Genomic DNA, 22,827 nt, shown 5'->3' with positions numbered 1-22,827 from the left:
AGGTCTGCCTCCCTAACAGTAATGCCTTTGAAAACCAAGAAAGCATGCACAGCCTGGACTGTGCTCAGCAGTTTCCTGAGGATTGTCCTCAGAGGGGCCCTGCAAGCATCTCGGGGTCCTGTGCTGCTGTAGAACAGCATATCTCCAGTCGCGGGAGGAGGCAGTCTTCACAGCCCTGGCTTGCTATTCCTTCTGCTTCACCCAAAGCCTCAGCCAAGTTTCCAGCTCACCCCACCATGAGTTGGAAGCACTTCCTGGGGTCGGGAGAGCTAGTTCCCAAATCTCCTGAGGGTAACTTGACCCTGCTCTGCCCAGTGCCCAGGGCACAGAGGGAATAGGGTGAACAGCTGGCTCCCCCACCTTGGCACCCTGTACCCTTTCCTTTTGCCTCAGTCCACACATTTGCCACCTCCCAGCAAACCACTTTTAGTCTGTGCAACTCACGTTCCTCCTAGCAGATCTGGTTCAAATCCCTAGTACAAGGAAGAGAGAGAGAGAGAGAGAGAGAGAGAGAGAGAGAGAGAGAGAGAGAGAAAGGAGAGAGGGAGGGAGGAGGAGAGAGAGAGAGAGGAAAGAGGAAGGGAGGGGGGAGGGAGAGAGAGAGAGGAAAGAGGGAGGGAGGGGGAGAGAGAGAAAGAGGGGGAGAGAGAGTGAGGGAGGGAGGCAGGAAGAAATTATCTGAGATGAGGAAGTAGGGAGAGTGGAAGACATATTGCTTACAGGGAACAGTGATAAAAATTATGTACTACTTCTCAATGGAGTTCAGACACGATGCAGTTACATATTTAAAGTACTGAAAGAAATTACTATTAACCCAGAATTCTCTACCCAACAGCTCTCAAGAAAAAATAATAGGGCCAGTGAGACAGCATGTAAGAGCACTCACCATGCAGAGCTGACAGCCTGAGGTCAGTCCCCAGAGCCCACAGTGGAAGCAGGAAACTGACTCCCAAGAGTTGTCCCCTGACCTCCATAGTGTGCACTTACACACACACACACACACACACACACACACACACACTCACTCACACACACACACACACACACACACACCACAATAAACAAAAATAATAATCAAAAAGGTCTCTCACAGAAAGGATGAAACACATTTTCAAATAAAGCAAAGCTGAGAGGACTTTTTATCATTATACATCAAGACCAAGATGTATTGGTAATAGGAAACATGTTGGCAAAGGCAAAATATAGATTACCCAACTCTTCTATTAATTTTTAAAGGGTATGTGACTAATGCAAAAGTAATTACTATTATTGTTGTCAGGTGGTGCAAACATGTGGAAATTAAATATGTGACAGTACAGGGTAAAGGAGGCTGTGATAAATGGGATTATAACATGCAGTTATTGTAGGTGGGCGCAGTGATGTGCTCCTGGATTGGTAGGTGTAAGTTTAAGGCCTTGAGACCCTGTCTACAAAGCAAAGCAAAATCCAATATTGTTGCATTGTGACATGGTACACTATTTGTTTCTTAGTAGACAGTTATCACATTGGGGAGTGTAAAGTGGTCTGCTGTTGTTTTGTGTTTTCTTGTGTTCTTTCCTGTTGTTTTGTGTTTTCTTGAGACCACCTCATATAGCCAAGGCCGGCCAGAAATTTGTTATGTACTCAAGGCCAGACTTGAACTCTTAATCTTCTCTATATCTCAAGTGCTGGGATTACAGGGGAGTACTACCACACCTAGTTTAGTGTGTTATTCTTGGCAAATCGTGTGTGTTGTAGACCTTCCAACAAATGCAGACATACATACACTACAAAGAGGCACAAATTAGAAAACCAACAAAGAAAATTAAATAGAACACTGAAGAAAAATTTCAATTAACACACCATACCAAAAATATAAATAAATAGAGGACAAATAAAAATCAAATGGTGAACAATCAAAAAAGCAACCCCGGGGCTGGAGAGATGGCTCAGTGGTTAAGAGCACTGGCTGCTCTTCCAGAGGTCCTGAGTTCAAATCTCAGCAACCAAATGGTGGCTCACAACTATCTGTAATGGGATCTGATGCCCTCTTCTGGTGTGTCTGAAGATAGCTACAGTGTATTTATATGTAATAAATAAATCTTTTTTTAAAAGCAACATTTACATTCCCTCCTTTAAAAAAATAAAAAAAGCATCCCATCTCCACCTGAACCCCCACCCCCACGAGAATATAGTAAAAACCAATCAGCACCTTTACCCAAGAGGTAGAGTTGATCAGACTAGGGGGGGGGGAAAGCTCAAAGCCAAGCTATATGTTGCCTACATAGATTGGGTTTAAATGTAGAGACATGAAGAGAGTGTAAAAGATGGGAGAAATATACTGTGTAAGCTGAGCATGATGTACACCCATAACCCCAGGAGTTCTGAGGTAGAGGCAGGAAGACGAGGAGTTCAAACCCAGTAGCTACAGAAGAGTTCAAGGCTGACCTGAGTTACATGAGCGCCCTGTCAATAATAATGATGACACTGTGAACAGCCTACAACCCAAGGGGCACGTATGAGCAGATTTCTTTATTAAAGTTGGTTTCAAAACAAGAAGTATTTCCACTTTATAACAGTGAAAGGTTAACTGGAGAGAGGAAGAAACCCACCACAAATTGTATGCACCTACTACTAGAACCTTAAAATATGCGGATTAAGAATTGACAGATCACAGGGCTAGAGAGATGGCTCAAGGGTTAAGAGCACTGACTTCTCTTCCAGAGGACCTGAGTTCAATTCCCAGCATCCACATAATGACTCACCACCATCTGTAATGGGATCTGACGCCCTCCTCTGGTGTTCATGAAGGCAGAACATATGGACATAAGTAAACAAATCTAAAAGAAGAAGAAAAGGGGGAATAACAGTTGACAGACATAAAGAGGTCTAGAGAAATAAGTCCAGAGACTTTTAGCATTCTTCTCTCACTGAGAGATACAGAGAGTATGAACATTACTGTCAAGCAACTTGACCTAATTAACATTTATAGAACATTACACTTAATAACTGCAGAGTGTTCCCAGAGATCAACTGTACACCGAGATTGAAAATAAGCCTTAATGTGTTCTAAAAGATTGAGTTCCCACAGATTTTAATTCTATTGAAATTTAATATATCCACCAAGGACAAAACATTTCAGCATAGTTTAGGCAAAATAGAATTAAACAATACATTTAAAACAAGTTAAACAATATGTTCAAATTTTCTAAACATTACAGAACATATTTCTAAATGATCCATGGAACAAAACCACAAGAGAAATTAGAAAATACCTTAACATAAGCTATAAAAGTACATAAAATTGTGAGGTGCTATGGAGTGGGTCTTACCGGAAATGTATACCTTTTAAAGTGCTTTATTAGAAAGGAAGAAGGGTTTGAGATTAGTTTTCTAGGTTTCCTCCTTAAGAACATAGGAGAGGGCCATGGTCAGCTGGAGAGATGCTCAGCACTGGAGAGTGCCTCAGCCCTTCTAAAGGACCAGCGCTCAGCTCCCAGCACACATGTCAGTGGGCACAACCACCTCTAGCTCCACCTCTGGGGAAATAAAATGCATGCAACAATGCACATGACACATAAATAAAAATAAAATTAGTCTTTAAGAAAAGAAAGAGGCCACGATATGGCTCAGTGGGTTAAGGCCTTGTCAGCCCTGGAACCTGCTCGGTGGGGGGAGACCGACTCCTGCGAGTTGTCTTCTGACTTCCATGTGTGTGCTGTGACAATAAATGCATACATAAACGTAAAAGTGTTCAAGAACACAGGAAAAAATTAATCAAACCTCAAGTAGCCGAATCAGTATTTCTATGACGTCCCATGTTTCTCTGACAAATCAATTTAACTGTTTCAGAGAAACTTGGAAAGAAAAAAGTTTAGTAGAATCAGAAATTGGTTCTTTGAGAACAGTAATAAAGTTGACTTTTAAATATTTCTTTTATTTTTGACATTATAATACAATTATATTTGCCCCTTCTCTGTCCTCCGTCTTAAACCTACCCATGTAACTCCCTTGTTCTCTTTCAAGTTCATGACCTACTTTTACATTAATTGCTGTTACATTCATATATGTATATACTTGCAAACTCGTAAATGTAACCTACTCAGTCTGTAAAATGTTGCTTATATGTATGCACACAGGGGTGGCAGTTTGGTGCTGGATAACCATTTGGTGTGCTCTTCCCTGGGAAAACTCTACCACTCTCCGTGTTCCTTAGTTGCCTGCAGTTGTTTGTCTAGAGCTGAGGTCTGGACACTTTCCACTGCTCACTTTGGCTCACTGGGTCGTGTTGTTCTTGTTCAGCTCATGTTTACAGTCATGTCGGTGAGACTTCACGCATGTAGCTTCTCGTGTTACTGTGAGACTAGTCTCACAGCAGACTCTTCATTTTCTGGCTCTTACAACCTTTCTGTACCCCTCTTCCATGATGCCACCTGAGCCTTAGTTATAGATGTTGCTTTGTAGATATATCTGTTGCGACTGAGCTCTATAACACTGATCTTTAAAAAAAACAATATCAAGATTTATCAGTGTTTTAAAAAGAGTAGTCATTATCAGGCCCTAAAGATAGAGAGCAGAAGATAGTATTAATAACTTTATGCAATCAATTTATCAATCTATATGAGACAGACAAACTTCTTGAAAAATACAGTTCACCTCAACTGATATAAGAAGAAATGGAAAATACCTCTATTTATTAAAGAAACTGAATTCATGATTTAAAACTGCCCCCAAAAGAAACTATAGATGTAAATGCTTAGGAACTAAGAACTTGAGCCTTTCCACGCTTGGCGCATGAACTCCAGTCACCCAGAGAGCTGAGGAGGGAGACCTAAGTTCAGGTCCAGCACAGACAATGTAGAAGGATCCTGTTGTGAACAAAATAGTACTAAGAAAAAAAGAAAGGCAAAACCCCAGTCTTACATGGCATCCTTTTAAAAACAGAATATGATGTAGCACAAGCCTGAAACAAAGCTATTATATGAGAAGAAAATTACAAACTGATTCTTCAGAAACATCAATGCAAAAAATGGACAAAATATTATTAAATCTGTTCCAGCAATATATCAGAAGACTAGCATATTAGACCAAGTGTGGTTTGTCTCAAGAATGTTCAAGAACTCAAGCCATCTCAACATTTAAAGAAAATCAAAGTCTTTCTTGACATTAACAGAATAAAGGAGAAAATTTATATGGTGGCATCTCTAGGTTCAGAAAAAATATTGACAAATACAACATCCATCCACTAAAGACTGTTATAAGGGTCAAGTTGGATTGTGCACTCAAAATTGTGTGACAAATTGAAAGATGCTATATAATACAAATCATTTTCCTCCCTGTGACACCCTGAGATTTGCAGGCTATTTTCTGACAGATGCTGCTTGGCCAGGACAACACGATCGTCAATTATTCACCATGTGCCCTCAGAGGGAGCCTGGTGCCTTGCACCGCACACTGTGGTGTGATAATAGCAGCTGTAAAGCCCACATCTCTGCTTCCTGGGCTCTGAATAGTATTCTGCGTGTGCTGTCTTGTTCTTCCATCAGTTCTGGCAGAGCCAGGAAGCCAGATCTAGAGATCTGTCTGCTTTTCTCCATTCATCCATCCATTCATGTTATTCATTTTTATTTCTTTATTGTGCATACAGGAGAGTTTCCATGAGGAAGTCAGAGGATAACTGGCAGATCCTTTATCCTCTGAGCTATGTCTCTGGCCCCACAGATACAAACACTTGAAGGAAAAGATGGACTTCCATTCCTGTATTTCTTTTTCCTTCTTTCTCAATTCTTTTTTCTTTCTTACCTACTCTCCTATTCTTTCTCCTATTCTGGGGATCAGGCTCAGGGCTGAGCTAAACTTCACACTTAGCCCCTGGAACTTGTTTTGTTTGCTCAAGAATTATAAAGTTTCACTTTATTTTTATATTTTTATTAGCATACAAATAATTAGGTTTCATTATAGCATCTTTCAAACAGAATTGTCTTGGTTGTTTCTCTCTCTCACCTTCTTCCTCATTGCCTTTCCCTCCCTGGTGTCCTCACTGCCACCCCTTCTTCCCATATGCCCCTGATGCCTTGAACTCAGAGATCCACCTGCCTCTGCCTCCCAAGTTCTGGAATTACGCTACAATGTCTGGACACATACAATATATTTTAAGTGCACATATTTAGAATAATTAAGTTGAGCTGACTAGTGTGTATTACCTCATAGTTTACCTTTAGTATGTGTATTTTTTAAAGATTTATTTATTGTATATATGTGAGTACATGGTCTGTGTCTTCAGACACACCAGAAGAGGGCATCGGATCCCATTACAGATGGTTGTGAGCCACCATGTGGTTGCTGGGAATTGAACTCAGGACCTCTGGAAGAGCAGTCAGTGCTCTTAACCATGGAACCATCTCTCCAGACCCCTAGTATGTGTATTAATAGTTAAAATTTACTGTTAACAATTCTCAGGAATACTAGTCAGATATGGGAAAGCACATCTCCCCTACCACCACCAAAAAAAATTTAAGAAAAACATTTAAATGTAGGACATTGTTGAAGCTGGAGAGATGGCTCAGCAGTTAAGAACACTGGCTGCTCTTGCAGAGGACCTGGGCTCTGCTCACAGCAACCATGTGACAGCTCAGAACCATCCATAACTCCAGTTCTGGGGGATCCAGCACTGTTTTCTGGCTTCCACAAGCAACAGGCACATACAGAGCACACACACACACACACACACACACACACACACACACACACAGCCATAGAACTCATAAACATACAATAAAGGTAATAAATACATCTTTAAAAAAAACTCAGTGCCTTGTGAAGTACCACCACCGTGTTCTGAAATGATAATCACACTATCCCATTGAATTGCTGAACTTTGCTGTATGTATGTTTTGTAGATGTGTGCATGCAAGCAGAAGCTAGTGTCAAGGTTAGCTGTTGTTTCTTAGGGCAACCTTACGTTTTGTTTTGGTTGTTGTTTGAAACAGGGTCTCTCTGTGTAGCCCTGGTTGCCCCTGGCCTTGAACACAAGATCTGCCTGAGTGCTGGGATGAGAGACGGCTGTGGGTGGTGGGAACTGAACTCATCTTTTTGGTTATGAGTCCAGCCTTTAGTGGCTGAGCCATCTTTCTAGCCCTGGTATATATGTATAGTCAATCAAGGGCTCACACATTAGGCTATTTCAGGGTACCTGCTGTCTCTACTACTCTAGTAAAAGACCACAAACATGCACTACCATGCCCTGTCTTGTAATGTGAATTCTGGGCATTTAGTTTAGATCCACCTTCTTGCACAGCAAACACTATGGATTGAACTATAGCCCCAGCCCCAACTTGCTTCACTATATTTCACTAGGTGCTTCTTGATGAATATTTAGCAGTATTGTAATAATGCTGCAAATACATTTGACTTACAAAGTACCCAGTTTTCAAGAAGCAGAAGGCATAAAGTTTCTATGAGAAAAACTCAAATGGGTTTACTGAACTGAGGGTGTATGAATTCCAAATATTTTAAATTTAATTTTATGCATATGGATGCTTTGTTTGCATGCAATACTTGCATGCCTGGTGCCTGTGGAGGCCAGAAGAGGGCACAGGACCCCCTTGAGATGGAGTTACAGACAGAGATGAGCACCATGTGGGTGCTGGGAATTGAACACCGGTCCTCTGGAAGAGCAGCCCGTGCGCCTCAGCGCTCAGCTGCCTTCCCAGCCCTGGGACAGACGCACTTTACATCTTGGCATTTATTACCAATTTTACCCTCAGAACATCCGCATCAATTCATTCCCTCGGAACAGTGTGTGACGGTGATTGTTACCCTGCATAGCACAGTTCCAAGATTCAAGGCCTCTCATTAAACACTTACTGTGTGCCTTCCGTTCGAACTTAGCTCTGGGATTTAAAGTGCACTCATTGTGGCTGGATAAGGATGTGTTGGTGAATTGCCATTCCTTTGGGACTGAGAGCTTCTACTTTTTTAGAAACTGAAGCTGCAAGCTGGTGAGGTATTTAGTTTCAATTTAGCTTAATGGAAACCTGTTAGTGAGTTTTAAAATAAGGACCAAGACAACTAGAATGGTAAACACAGTCCCTGGGGCCCTAGGAAAGAGGAAACAGTATCTGTGGGTGTGCATGCTATGAAGAGCCCCTCTTTCCAAGAACAATCATGGGGCAGTACTGAGTTCTGCAGTGACACCTGAGCTGTTGAAGATTGCCATTCCCGGAGTGGGTGCTTCCTAGTAGGCAAAGGCCCATCCAGACTCAGCTTGGCGGTTCCAGGCAGAGCAGGTCCCACACACTAGCGTGTTGCTGCCAACCACCATTTCAGGCAGGCTGCATGGGATTAGCCTGCAACACAGTGAACACTCAAGCTAAGGTTGACTTTAGAGTCCACACTTGGTCTCCATGGCTGCATCTAATTGCACCCCCATTTTAAAAATGATAAGGAATGGCTTACGTTGTTGTTCTTCTTCTTCTTTTTCCTCCCCCTCCTCCCCCCCTCCTCCCCCTCCTCCCCCCCTCCTCCCCCTCCTCCAGTTCTTTTGGGTCAGGAACTCACTGTACAGACCAGGTTGACCTGGGACTCAGAGAGTCCGGCTGCCTCTGCCTCCTGAGTGTAAAGATCACAGCCTTGTGCTTTTACTCCTTTTGTATTTTTAACTTTTGTTTTACTTTATTTTTACTTTTTTTTTACCACTTATTTTCACTTCTGAAGACTTAAGAATGTTTAAATTTCTGGGTGTGCAGTGGTAACTGACTCCTTTAATTTTTAATTCCAGCATTTGAGAGGCAGAGGCAGGCAGATCTCTGACTTTAAGGCTAGCCTGGTCTAAAGAGCAGTTCTATGATATCCAGGGCTACACAGAGGAACCCGGACTCAAAAAGCTAAACAGCAACAACAGCAACATTTTAAATTAACTTCTTTGCCCTAAATCATGCCCAGGAACACCTAGGCTACTTATACTGCACTAAAACAGTCTGAAAACAAATTAATTCTCAGGGCTGGTAAACGCACAGTAGGTGGTGATAATAATCATCACTTAAGATGACTAGGAAGTTTGTTTTCAATGTATCCTTGCACCACTGTGAACATCATTTATGTGAACTTTTCTCAGGAGCCTTGTCTTTAAAATGAGAATCGTTTTACCTGCTTTGTAGGGAAGCCCCCGAGGAGCAGTGCCAAGTGCTTGCCCAGTGAATTCTCACTAACCAGCTACGGATGAGGATGTAGTCAGCTGGCTTCTACCCGCCTGTCCCCACTCCTCTCCCGTTTTTGCATTGTGCCAAGTGAACAGATCTTTTGCCTCATTGCTGCTATGATGAGGAGGTCTCATCAGCTGTCTTGTTCTCTCTCAGTTCCTGTCCACAATTCTGGAAACTGTTCTCTGGCTTCCTAAAGTATCCTAGGCCATGCTGGGGCTACAATGAAGGCTGAACTGGAGGGACAGTACTGGAAGCTATATGAAGCTAAGACATATACTTTTAAATGTTCATTATCATTAATTACATGTAGATGTGTACTTGCATGTGGATACAGATGCTTACAGGGATTGCCACACAGATCCATTGGATGCCTCTGGATCTGGAGTCTCAGACAGTTGTAAACTACCTAACACAGATGCTAGGGATTGAACTCAGGTCCTCTGGAAGACCTGTCTAGGAATGATCCTAAACTAGAGATCAGGCAGATGTGTGCTGAGCTGTTCAGTTCAGGTAATGCACTACCGTGCCTGAGGACAAAGCTGGCGGCATGCTGCATCTTTGTTTGTTTGTTGCTTGCTTTGAGGCAGGGTCTTTATATAGCCCAGGATTTCTGGAGCTCACCCTGTAGACCAGGTTGGCTTGGAAATCACAGAGATCACCTCCCTCTGCCTCTCTAAAGCTGGGATCAAAGGCATGGGCCACCCTACCTGCTGAAAGGCAGCATCTTAACCAGGGAGCCTGCACTGACAAAAGGGTGTCAACTGTGGCCAGCCTTCACGGTTGGCGGTGTTGAGGTAAAGGAGAAAGATGCTTGGTGTAGAACAGACTCAGGAAATGGGGCACATAACATGGAGAAAGAGAGACTTTTTTTTTTATAGAAATTATTAAATGTATTTCAGACTTCAAGACAACACTGCATTGTTTTTCTTGTTGACAAAAAATGCTTGGATAGGAATGTAATCAAAGTCACTGTTGTCCCAGATGCAAGGAACACCATACTTTTTACAGGAGAGTCTCCTGCAGGACGATACTCCTCCAGGACAGAAGTCATTTTATCTGAGCAGCCTCTCTTAGGGAAGGCTGCAGGGAACATTCCTAAACTCCAGATACAAAGGTTTGGTGTGTCTGACCTTCAGACAAACAGGCCCAGAATACCTGTTTACGTGGCTCTCTGCTTATACTTGACAGTCCTCTGAGTGACTGAGTATGACTACAGGAAGGAAGGAGATGCAGCCATGGCAGAAGGCTTGAGCTTCCTCTCCTAAAGAGTGGGGAGTTCTTGGAGACTTTAAATCAGGGGAGTGACATGATCAGATTTACATTTTAGAAAGACTATAGTGACTAAAAGTATGGTCTTAAATTCTGTTCATTTGGGATGAGTTGCTCTCTGTCTCTCTAAATCTTAATTTCCTCATCTGTAAAGCAGATGATTAGAAATATTAAATGCAGTAACATACACAAATCGATTAGTGAATGACTATTCCCAAAGCAAATGCCCACTAGTTTAAAATGGTGTTGGTGATATAACCAGAGGGGAGAGAAACTAGAGTCAGGAAAACCAAATGTAGTTAGGCAATAAGAACAGAAGGTTCAACTGTGAAGGCGCTCAGGCTGAGAAATCTGACTTAGCACTAACACCAGAGTTCTGTTCCTTGCCACAGTGAGTTGGGTAGGCTTCTTCCTGTCTCACGATGTAGAGCTTCAGTTGACCATACAGAGTAGCCTGCTCAAGGGAAGAAGGTCTTGGATCAACAATGGAAAAGTAGTAAGCCTCTTATGCTGGAATTTCTAAGCCACCTCCCATTTGTACTTGGTCTTATGATTTTTCTCATAGAGCTGTCTCCGTTTGTAAACCAAAAGAAACAATAGAGTGTCTAATTGAAGCCTAATTTGGACCTTAATCTCACAACAACCAGTTCTTGTGTAGTAATAGAAAGCAGGAGGGAGCCTGCTTGGAGTGAAGGAGGGAAGAGGAGGGGGAGGGAGGGGAAGTAGGAGAGGGTTAGCTGGAGCAGAGGCTAGGTGAGTGGGTTTTGATGAGGCAGAGCTGTCAGAGCAGGTAAGAAGAGTTGATGTTCCTGGCAGAAAAAACAATAAAAACAAATATGGAGAGGGGGAAAGCCCAGATCAGGCTGGGAGCCAAGAATGGCCTTGAGACATTGCACCTCAAAGTCCTGCTGTAGTAGGGTAGGAGGGGCTGTGATGGAGATGTGGGGGCAGGCAGATGAAGTCCAGAGGCCCAGGAAAGGAGTCTGGGCTTTCTTCTTCTGTGGTTTGATGGCTTCTGGAAGCAACCATCAAAAGCTTTTCAGGAATTCAGGCTTGTCTGTCTCAGGCGTCTCCTTCTGAAAGACCAAGGGCCCAGAGTGGCAGCTTGACATTCAATCTCCTTTGCCATGGTTGGGAAGACAAGGCTGTAGCTGATTTCATTGGCCTGTTTTGCATTTATTATAGTGTGGCTTTTATAGTGTGTTAATTGAAATATTTCCAACTGCCAAAAGCAATCACACTCAAAGTGCCTTGTCAGTTCTTTCATTGCCAGATAAATGTTTTACAGACACTTCCAGGGCAGCAGTGACTGACTACACATCCACAGGGCAGTGGTGCCTGGGTCTTGTTTCTACTTAAGGCTGGTGGTTTGGTTGGGGCTAGGGTTAACTCACAGGACCTAGCTTCAGAGATCCTATCTCTAGAAACCTTGACAACCTTGCTGGAATTGAATTCTGCTGCCTGCCCTCCCAACCAGAGTCACAGCCCAGGGTGAGATGTGCCTTTTTCCCACCACCCTCTCTCACCATGAAAGCCTTTCTCAAGAACCCTGTTGTGATAAGAACTGTGAGCTGCTTGCTCCACCACTTCTGTCTCACGTGTTAGATCTTGGTTTGATGAAACATTTTACTTTGGGCCATTGCTCTTTTCTTATCTAATGTTTTCTCCTTTAAAAAGTTTCAGGCTGGAAAGCTGTCTCAGTGGTTAAGAGTCCTTGCCACTCTTCAGGAGGACAGGAATTTGGTTCCCATCACCCATATGGAGTAACCCAACTGTAACTCCAGGTCAGGGTTTCCTATGCTGTCTTCTGACTTCCGAAAGCACACTAAGCTAGCTTTCTTACACTAAGTGAGTGAATGAGGGACAGACATTGATACCATCCTCCTGTTCTCCATGGACTTTTAAGTAAACCTGGACAGGAACCTCTTTTTCTTTGTCAGTTTACCCACTTTTAGGGTAGTGAACAATGAATAAATGAATGTTCCACAAACGCTTGTCAAGTTGACTTGGGCATGTTGCTTATATTAGACAGTTTCTGTCCTGTAACAAATACTGGCGGCACTATTTGAAGAAAAGAGGTGTTGTTGTTGTTGTTGTTGCTGTTGTTGTTGGTGGTGGTGGCGGTGGTGGTAGTGTGGTGTTTACTTTGTTTCAAGACGGGGGTTTCTCTGTGTAAAACCCAGCTGTCCTGAACCTCACTGTATACCAGGCTGGCCTCTACTCAGAGATCCGCCTGCCTCTTTCTGCCTCCCAAGTGCTAGGATTAAAGGCATTGCCCCATCACTGGCTGGCTACAATAGAGGTTCATTTTAGTTCATTGTTGTGGAGAGACTTGGAACATGGCTTCTGCATCAGATCTGCTGATGTGAGAACCCTGTGGCAGAGCTGTTGCAGGAGGGAAGGTAAACATCTTGAGTCAGAAGCAAAGGGAGAAGGGGGGTCACAGGAATTGCTCCTTTTATAAACATTCTCTCTGAGAACTACAAAGTTCCAGGTTATAACACTACTTGAATCTTTCTAAAGGCATGTCCCCAGTATCCCAAGGGCTTCCCAACAGGACATCTCATAAAGATCCTATTGGTTTCCCGTACCCAACCTGGGGACCAGGCCCACAATATGTGAACTTTGGGAAGACATTCAAACTTTATGCTCTTGGGAATATGATATTTAAATTTTTTAATGTGGTTGTCTGTGGGTATTTTGTCTGCATGCATGTCTGTGTACCATGTGTGAGCATGGTATCCTCAGAGGTCAGAAGAGGTGCTAGATTCTCCTGGAACTAGACTTTCAGATGGCTGCAAGTCTCCATTGTGGGTACTGGGAATCAAACCCAGGTTCTCTAGAAGAGCAATCAGTGGTTCATCTCTCCACTACCACCACTCCATCACCTGAATGTGCTAACATTTAGAATTAGAGGTTATCATGTTCCATTCTCTACCTTTCAACAAGGAGACTGAAGCCTAGAGAGGAAATGTTTGCCCAAGCTTATTCTCATCAATGTTGTTGATGAAAATCCTTAATTTATTCTGTAACTTATCTGCTTCGATTTTTCAAATTCAGTGTCTGAGTATTCCAGGTATTGGGGGTATAGTAACATTCCAACCAAATAAACATCTACACACACACACACACACACACACACACACACACACACACACACACGCCACAACACTTGTATGGAAGTCAGAGGACAAGTTTCAGAAGACTCTTCTCTCCTTCTATCCTGTGGGTTCCAGGGATTATACTCACGTCACCAGGCTTATAAACAAATGTCTTTACCCACTGAGGCACCTCTCCGGCCCACCAACTGGGTTGAGGTGGTATTAGGAGGTGAATCTGGGGTTTCATGCATAGCATTCAGCACTGTACCAGCAAAGCTGCATCCTCAGATCTTATATATTTTAAAATATTTGTTGAACAAGTGACAAGTAAGACATTCCCAGTGCTAAGTTTTCTGGGCTGCTCATCATAGATGAGTTGTGGTGGCCCCAGAATGGTTTCAGAGAGTTGAGAGAGCCCAAAGCCCAGTGCTGCAAAGTCCTTGGGTGGAGCTTCCCTTTGGCATAATTCATGTTGTTCCCCATTGTTTCTCTTATGACTCACCTGTTTTTATTTTCTCTGTAGAGTGTCAGTGTGACCAGAGGAGCCAGGAAACGAGTAAGTGCTGAAACTCCCTGTCACCCCACAAGACAGCTAATGGCAGTTTTTTTTTTTCCTACAAAAAATATTTCATCTGCATTTTTAGAAGATTTGAACAAGCTAGCACAACCTTAAACTTACACCTAAGCTACTACCCCAGGATGACCTTTCATTTAACATGCGCTATTTTGTCTTCCCAAATATTTTTATATATGTACAAAAGTATATATTTATTTTAAATGTAATAAAACAGTTATATTTTATGACCTGTTTTTCATATAAATATTTAGAGTACCTTTCATTGCTAATACACTTTATTATATCATTTGAAATTATTGCATAATACTTAACTATATGTCCCTTAAGGCCGTACCATAATGTGTTCCACCATGCCTCCCTTCAGAGGAAACTCATGGACATTTGTTCTTTTCCATATTGTGACCAACCTTCTGGCGGGCAGTCACATACCCATATCTCTCTGGGCATGTCTTTGATTACTTTCTTCTTGTAAATTACTGCATATAAAAGTTGAGTCCAAGAATATAAACAGTTATGAGGCTTGGGTAGATATTTTCACATTACTCTTTAGAAAGGCTGTGCCCATTCCCGGAAGCCTATCTTTCTCACTGAATAATCTTGTTGTGTTCTAGTTTTATTATGGAAGAAATAGTATTGCTTTGTTCTGAATGTCTTTGACTGTTAGTAAAGATGAACACATCAAACACCTCGTGGCCATTTTGGCAAGGTATTTAACTCTGTCAAGCAATGCAGAACTTCAATCCTTGACTATCTTTGGCCTAAAGGAACAAAGTACGAGACAGTATTTGTTTTACAAGTCGTTTTTTTTTTCAAAAGCTAATCTTGCTGGGGCAGATTGGAAGGCCAAATGCAAATTTGGAGAGCAGTGGTTAGTGAACAGCTCGGCCTCTGGCTGCCTAAACACTGTGCATAAAGCCTTGGCAGCTAATTATGGACCTGAGCTTCTAAGCTTTGTGGTGTGCAATAGGAAGAGGCCGGTTCTTGTGATGCCTTGCTTCAGACAAAGGTCTACCACGGTGTTTAAGGTGGGCCCTATTCCCAGGATAGGGGTGGCTATGATCTTCAGGCACCGAGAACCCTGGCATCAACAGGTCTTTTAGAGTCTTCCATGAGTGGTCTATCTTTGGACACTTTGTATTCAAAGATAGAACTTGACTTCAGGGAGGCCTAGGGAATAAGGGGTTCCTGCAGCATCAGGAGCTTGTCCAAGAAGATCAGCACTCCTGACCCTGTTGTGGTTTTTGTTCAGGATGAAGATTCAGGAACTGATGTGGGAGAAGGACCTGATGAATGGGCCCAATCCAAAACCACTGTGCGACCCCCTGACCAGCTGGAGCTGACTGACGCGGTGAGTGAGCAACCTCCTATCCCTGCTCTTCTTTCTCCTGCTTCACAGAGGGTTCTTCTGTTGTGCCAATTAGAAGCCTACACAGAGCTTACAGGTGCCTGGGGTCCTCAGTCTCGGCAATGATGGAAGGGAGTGTGGGCTTCCTGCATGACACTGTTGCTGTTTCTTTCCCTCAGGAGTTAAAGGAGGAGTTCACTCGGATCCTGACAGCCAACAACCCACATGCACCCCAGAATATTGTCAGGTACAGCTTCAGAGTAAGTCATCCCTTCCTGGGCAGGGCCTTGGTGTCTGTCTGAAGCAGCGCTGGCTGAGCATATTGTAAAAGCTCCTGGATGTTTACAAGTGGTCACTTGTAAACTGAGGCCCTTGGCCAGAAATCTGGGGTTTTAGGAGGAGGGTTCCAGAGACATTTTAGAACATTTTATTTGGTGTGTATATGTAGGGGTGTGTGTGTAGGGGTGTGTGTAGGGAGAGAGACAGACAGAGAGGGCTCACATGTACAAGAAAGAGAGGAGAGGAGGAGTCAGGGTTAGCGAGTGTGTGAACATCAGAGGTCAGAGGACAACTTTCCAGAATTGCTTCTCTTTCCACCCTGTCACCCCGTCGAGCCAGGATCAAACTGAGGCTGTCAATCTTGAAGTGGCCCCTCCCCATCCTCTCTGCCCTTTCCCAAGCCCTTTTGAAATTTCTTAGTGAGTCTCCCTAGAAGTTTTGCTGATTACAAAGCCTTCAGTATCCTGAGGAGGAGTTTTTCTCTTGTGGGGCTGAGGACTGAGTCCACTAAACCCAGAGCTTTGCACACACTGGTCAAGCGCTCTACCACTGAGCTACATCCCAAGCTTCTGTTGTTTCACATCCCCAGTACATTTTTGTATCCAAGAATATTGAATCATTTGATTAGAAAAATGTTCTTTCGATACATAGAGCACATTTTAAAAGATTTATGTATTTATTATATATAAGAACACTGTAGCTGTCTTCAGACACACCAGAAGAGGGCGTCAGATCTCATTACAGATGGTTGTGAGCCACCATGTGATTGCTGGGATTTGAACTCAGGACCTCTGAAAAATCAGTCAATGCTTTTAACCACTGAGCCATCTCTCCAGCCACATAGAGCAAGTTTTCTACCAATACAAGCTGTTAGATCTTTAGAAGCTTAGCTTTTTCTCCAGCCAGACACATGGGTAGAGTACAGAGTCCTCTCTGAAAGAGATGTTGGCCTCACATCCACACAGGGTCTTACCATCCCAGAGGAATTCTGGCGGGCTCTGGGTAAAGAGTCTCTGGATGTGGTAGGCAGGTAGGTGAGTCCCAGGGCCATCCCTTAGGAACCATGGTGTAAGCAAGTTCTTAGTAGACACATCTGCAGCAAGTTTATCAAAGACAATGTTGTCTTACACCACACAGGGTTATCTCCTGAGAAGACTGAAGAGAATTCCAGAGTACTTTGGAGCAAAAGTGGAAATCATGCCTGTTTCCTGTTTCACTTTGGGGCTTTTTGTTGTTGTTGTTCCATTCCTACTGTGTGCCAGTGTTTCTGTGTGAGCTATTTCTACACAGAATATCACAGACAACCCTCATGTTTCTTTGATATAGAAACTATTTGAAAAGAAACTATTCTTTGTTAGATTCTGATTAATTTACATAAAACGAATGGCAAATGTCACATAGCCTGTGTTAGAGGTGAGATTTGAACTAGTTTGTCTGACTCCTAAGCAAGGTCATGTTGCTTCTTTAAACAATTCTCTGCCAGGCATAGTGGCTAACACTTGTGAGGCAGCACTTGAGAGGGGGACAGAAGGCAGGTCACTGAGACCCTGAGGCCAGCCTAGGATACAGCCACATGCAGACCCTGTCTCTGAAAACAAACAAAACACATCGTGGACACACACACACACACACACACACACACAAATATTTTTAAATGGTGGAAAGTAACGTTCCTTTGTCCCTTGTCCTTCTTCCCAGGGACAGCTTTTTGTTTGTTTAATTTTTGAGACAGGGTCTCCCCATATAGCCCAAGCTGACCTAGAACCCAGGATCCTCGGGTTGTTCTGGGCTCACCATGTATGTTGCCATGCTTGCAATGTTCCACTCCTTTTAAAGATGCATTTGTGGGGTTACAGTTTACATGCCCCAAATCCACACACTTAAAATTTAAAATGAATGCTCTTAGTCACAGATTATACAACTCTCAACACAATACTTTTTCAGACTCTGGTCCTCATGGTTTCATAGAAAATCTCATGTAACTCGAGATGACTTTGAGTTCACTGTGTAGCTGAGTATGACCTTGAACTCCTGATCCTCCTGCCTTTGCTCCTGAGTGCTAGGATTATAGGTGTGCCCCATGCCAGATTTAGAGCACTTTACTTTCCCCACAGGAAGCGCCATTCCTCAAACTGTTACTACTTAGCCCTCCAACTCCTCTAGCCCCAGAAGCAGTTATTATTTTTTTATATAGATTTGCCTATTCAGGTCATGTCTGGCGACGGATGCTAACTTTGTAGTCTTGTGTGACTGGCTTCTCTCATTCTCCATATTTCCAATTCTCCCATGTTATAGCATATGTCAATACCTCATGTCTTCTTATTGCCAAATAATACTTCATGCTATGAATATGCAGCATTTCCTTTATCTGTCCATCAATTGATGAACATTTGGATTGTTTGTTCTTTGGGCAATTCTCAGTAATGCTGCTTTGAACATCTGTGTGTGTCTTTGTGAAAAATCTCACGACCACACTGCTTTGTATTCAGATTGTGTAGTTAGCCCTCCACAGAGTGGCTGAAACAAACCCTGATGTTTCTCAAAAGATGCTAATCAAGAGTTTTGCTAATGGCTTCCCTTGGACAACTTACAGAGGTTGGAGGGGAGCTGCCTTTCACTCCCTGATGTCATGGTAGACGGTGGTGGCATAACTTCCTGTCTCAACATTAGGAAGACGGCCTCTGGACTTGGTGGGCTGGCTGTGGCAAGAATACTACAGGCCAGGGTTACCTTCCCGTCTCCACGCTCTTCTCTTGCTCTTCCTTTGGGTGAACTGCCGGCTGCCTCCCAGGAAATCTTGCTTATGCTTCCAGTGTCTCCACAGCCTGACTATCTCACTGGTCCTGGAAGGCCCAGTTTTAGTTTCTCAATGTGCTGACGAATCTGAATTTCATCCCTGAATTGAAGAGCAAGTTCCCAGGCAGATGTTGAGGACAGGATGGGGGTGACATCTTAACAAAAACTGCATGGGTCATTCATTTTCATAGGAATCTCTATCATACTTTTAATTACTGTCTTATTGAGCATTGATACTGATTATGTGTTAGGCATGTGTTAATGGATTGCTTTCATTATTGTCAATACTTACACTATTTTGCAAACTGGATATCATTCTTTTATTTGATAGAAGAAACTAGGGCCTGGAGGGTAATGATAAGGTCAGGACGATAATAAGGAGCAAGCTAGGAAACTGAAGCCAGTTCTGCCACTGAACACCACGCTCTGACCCACCACACTTCTCCATCCCCCATCTATCTGAGCTACTCAGAGAAATGGCTTCATAGTGGCTTTCAAAGGCAGAGATTTCCAATCGACTGTGTATTGTGATAGTGAACTTCCCAGCCCTCTCAGGCCATGAGGAGCTGCTCTAGAAATAGGCTGTGGGATGGTCTCCTCTGGTATGGCTTTGATTTTTTAAATCTCAGAATTCCATACAGATACACTTATCTTCCACATGATGCAAAATGATTGAATAGAACTGTTCTAAAAGAAGAAAGGGGGCCTCTGGTCTCCAACACCATTTTTGTGGTTGCTCGGAGGCTAATCAACAAGGTGGTGTCCACAGGGACTCCAGACCACAGGCTCTGGGAAAGCAGGAGCCATGTCTGTTCTTGCTCAGCTTTATGTCCTAGGCACCTAGAAAATAGTTGGCACGTTGTAGCTGCTCAAAAGTTATTTGTTAAATGAATAAATACGGTTTCCTGGGCTTGAAGCCCATCCCTGCCTCTCATCTGCTACGTGACCTGGACAAGTGCCAACGCTAAACTTTTCTGGACCCCTGTGGTCCTCTTGGAGAGAAGTCGGGACACTAGAGATTTAGTTGTCTCTGATGTTCTGTTCCCTCTGACATCCACTAGAGTGGCATGGTGGCGAGGCCATGCCACGTGTGTTGGATGATTATGTCTGACCTGCCCAAGGTCTGTGGCGAGGCAGGTGGACTGGAATTCCTTGGTATGGATGTAGGAGACAAGACTCCTGAACTAGTGATCTGTAAATGTCGGCTGCTTCCGGCTGGACGTAGAGGATATTTAAAAAGTAAGTCTGTGAGGCTGGGCAATGGTAGTTCACGCCTTTACTCTCCAGTGCTTGAGAGGCAGAGCCAGGCAGCTCTCTGGGTTTGAGGCTAGCCTGGCCCACACAGGGCATGCCAGGCCAGTGCAGGCTATGTAGTGTGACTCGATTGCAAAAAATAAATTGATTTTTTTAAAAAAGTCTTTGATGAGAGCTTTTAAGAAATTATATTTGTTTGTCTTTTCTTTTTAAAGCAGAAACAGTAAAAAAAATGTTGTTAACAAAGGATTAGGAATTATAATTTCTTTAATAAAGGTGAACTGGGGGCTTTAGAGCAGCAGTTCTCAACCTGTGGGTCTTGACCCCTTTGGGGTCAATGGACCCTTGCACAGGATTGCCTGAGACCACTGGAGAACACGTTTACATTAGAACTCATAACAGTAGCAATGTTGCAGTTATGAAGTATCAAAATTAATTTTATGTTTGGGGGTGACTACAACAAAGGGTCGAAGTGTTAGGAAGGTCGAGGATCACTGCTTAGAGAATTAAGGAAGGCTACATTCTGACACCAGCCCTCACTGGGATTGCCAGTCTGATTTAGGCTCTCTCTTTTCAGGAAGGCACATATAAACTTATTGGTTTTGTGAACCAAATGGCAGTTCACTTCAGCCAGGTGGGGAACCTGATACCCAAAGACTCAGATGAAGGCCGTCGACAGCACTACCGTGATGAGCTGGTGGCAGGTAGGATTGTGGGCCAGTCTAAGGCTGCAGCCCAAGCCTGGCTCTCTGAGGAGGGGTTGTTCCTCTACTTCCATGATGTCCAACAGCAAGCTGTCCTGGACAGGCCTGGGAACTAACCCAGGTCAGGGAGAGCCCAAGGGACAGAGTCTGAAAGACAGTGACTGAGCTTGGACCTTGAACTCATCCACAATATCCTGTCAAGGTTCACAGGAGTCTGTCAAGGTGGTGACTTCAGATGCAGAAGTCATTGAAGAAGAGGAAGAACCCAAAGAAGGAGAAGCAGAAGCTGGGAGCCAAACAGACATACCTGCTGCAGCGGAGGTGAGCACGACGCAGCTCTTCGTCCTGCTATTCAGATAAGCTGTGGGTGGAGGCCTGAGAGGTGACCTGGGGGGAAGAGGGAAGTAGAGGCTACATACGTAGTGTTTCTGGCAGCACCCTCACAGCCGTTCCATGTTACCAGGTCACGGCTTCCTTCCCCTAGTCCCGACTGCACACCGTCTCCCTCCCACAGTTAAGCGCTGGCCCTTCTGATGTTTCTTTCCAGACAACTGAAAAGGCGACTGAAGAGGAACTGATGGCACCTGTGCAGCCCAAGGAACGAAAACTCACGAACCAGTTTAACTTCAGTGAGAGAGCATCCCAGACCTTCAACAACCCCGTCCGGGTAACTCCCACCTTTACTCTGAAACTCTGTTATACAGTGCCAAGGTGTGGACACGGGCCTGAGCCTGGCAGAACTGAAGTGTGTGTGACTGTATGTGAACTAGAGTTCCGGAACATCATCCAGTCAGTGAGAGGGCGGCTAGATTCCCCAGACTCCACTGAGAACTGAAAGTTGGGCTAGACTTGGAAGAGGGAGTGGAAATTAAGACTGAAGTGTGCCAGGACATGGGGAGTGTTGGAACAATACAACTGAAGTCGACAACCTCTGTGGTAGACAAGCGTGGAAAAGCTAGAACATTTCCTAACTCTGAAGGATCCTGAGAACCAGGCTGAACGAGCCTGGCAGAGTTTAGGCGTGGTGTGCTCACATGAGTTTTCCACAGCAGTGTATCTGATGAAGAGCAGCATCTGATCACCCTGCGCCGTCCTTAGGCTTATGGTGGATAATTGGGGTGATGCATAATGGGGAGGAAGCAACTTACACTGCTGGATGCAGAAACCCCATTACTGGGGAGAAGTCTTCTCTTTAAGGGATGTTAGCCCCAGTGCTTGTGGAAGGCTGGCCTCTATGCTCTGTGTCTGGAGATTGGTGACAGGTTGGTTTCTTGCAGTCTGGATCTTTTCTTTATCAAAAACTGGATTACTCAATCTTTGCTGTCCTTGCTCTCCAAGGCTACTTAGGCTTAGGCTACTGAAGGAGGCCAGAATGGGGGAACAATTGTGGGATTTGAATAATTCAAACTTTCACCAGGATCTCCTTTGCTTCCCCAGCTCTGTTACACCCCTTCCTCAGCGCTAAGCAAACGCTCCTACAGATGCACTGTGGGTTATGTGAGGGGTGGGGATGAGGCCCTTCTGTGGATTTCTAGTTGTCATTGTTCCCTAGGATCGAGAATGCCAGATGGAGCCTCCACCGAGGACAAACTTTTCAGCCACAGCCAATCAGGTAAGATCCTGGGTCAGCCCAAATGCTGTCACCATCTGTACTCCCATGCATCCTGAAACATTTGGCAGCAGAGGTGACCGGCATGGCTGTGAACTCCTCTGCTAGTCTGCCTTGATTATCCACCCATCTCCCTGCACTTTGTCTTGATAATTTAGTCTCTGAACCCTGGCCACATGGCACTATAGGTCCTCAACAGTGAGTTCTGGATCAGCCACATACTCCTTGGGGCAAGACTGTTCGTGGCTGGAGGCATGGCTTCTAGAGCCCCCCCCCCCAGGAACATGGGAGAATACTTGTTCCCAAGGGCTTTAGGAAACCTGTAGCACCCTGTGATTGTCTTTAAAGTACCAACATTCTGACTGCCCTCACAGCCTTCGGCATTCTTGCAAACCCTCTCCCCATTAAGCCCTCTTGTCTGGCAGCACTGACTTGGACAGGATCTGGTGCTAGCAAACCAAAGGTCAGGCTCTGCTCTTCCTACTGTAAGATCCTGAGCACAGTAGCTTCACTTATTTCCAAATACTTCAGCTTCTTCCTTTGTCAGTAAAGGATGATAAGCTTCCTCACAGAGAGGTTGGGGGGCTCTGAGTGAGATAACAAATGCTGAGGTGCACTGCAGAGGAGGCATACTGCCTGTCAGTAAATCTTTAAATGTAAGGTGTGCCTTTCTGGCCTCCAGGTGGCAGTGACTGCCCAGTCTGGGGACAC

General features: G+C 44.1%; 1 protein-coding gene across 1 annotated transcript in view; it reads left to right on the top strand.

Moving 5' to 3' along the window:
- The window catches only part of DNAI1 (dynein axonemal intermediate chain 1), a gene marked incomplete at both ends in the record, with an annotated part of 64,668 nt that overhangs the window by 7,523 nt on the left and 34,318 nt on the right, over positions 1–22,827 (top strand). The window contains 7 exons of the mRNA XM_080940357.1: positions 14,076–14,108; positions 15,379–15,477; positions 15,654–15,734; positions 20,381–20,515; positions 20,718–20,828; positions 21,055–21,174; positions 22,060–22,119. Of these exons, the coding sequence (XP_080796483.1) occupies positions 14,076–14,108; positions 15,379–15,477; positions 15,654–15,734; positions 20,381–20,515; positions 20,718–20,828; positions 21,055–21,174; positions 22,060–22,119 (639 nt within the window). The remainder of the gene's footprint in view (positions 1–14,075; positions 14,109–15,378; positions 15,478–15,653; positions 15,735–20,380; positions 20,516–20,717; positions 20,829–21,054; positions 21,175–22,059; positions 22,120–22,827) is intronic.

Source organism: Micromys minutus (genome assembly GCF_963924665.1).
Source record: "Micromys minutus genome assembly, chromosome: 28".
NCBI classification, from domain to species: domain Eukaryota; kingdom Metazoa; phylum Chordata; class Mammalia; order Rodentia; family Muridae; genus Micromys; species Micromys minutus.
Note: the sequence above shows the minus strand (reverse complement) of the source record. Positions and strands in the feature narration are given on the sequence as shown.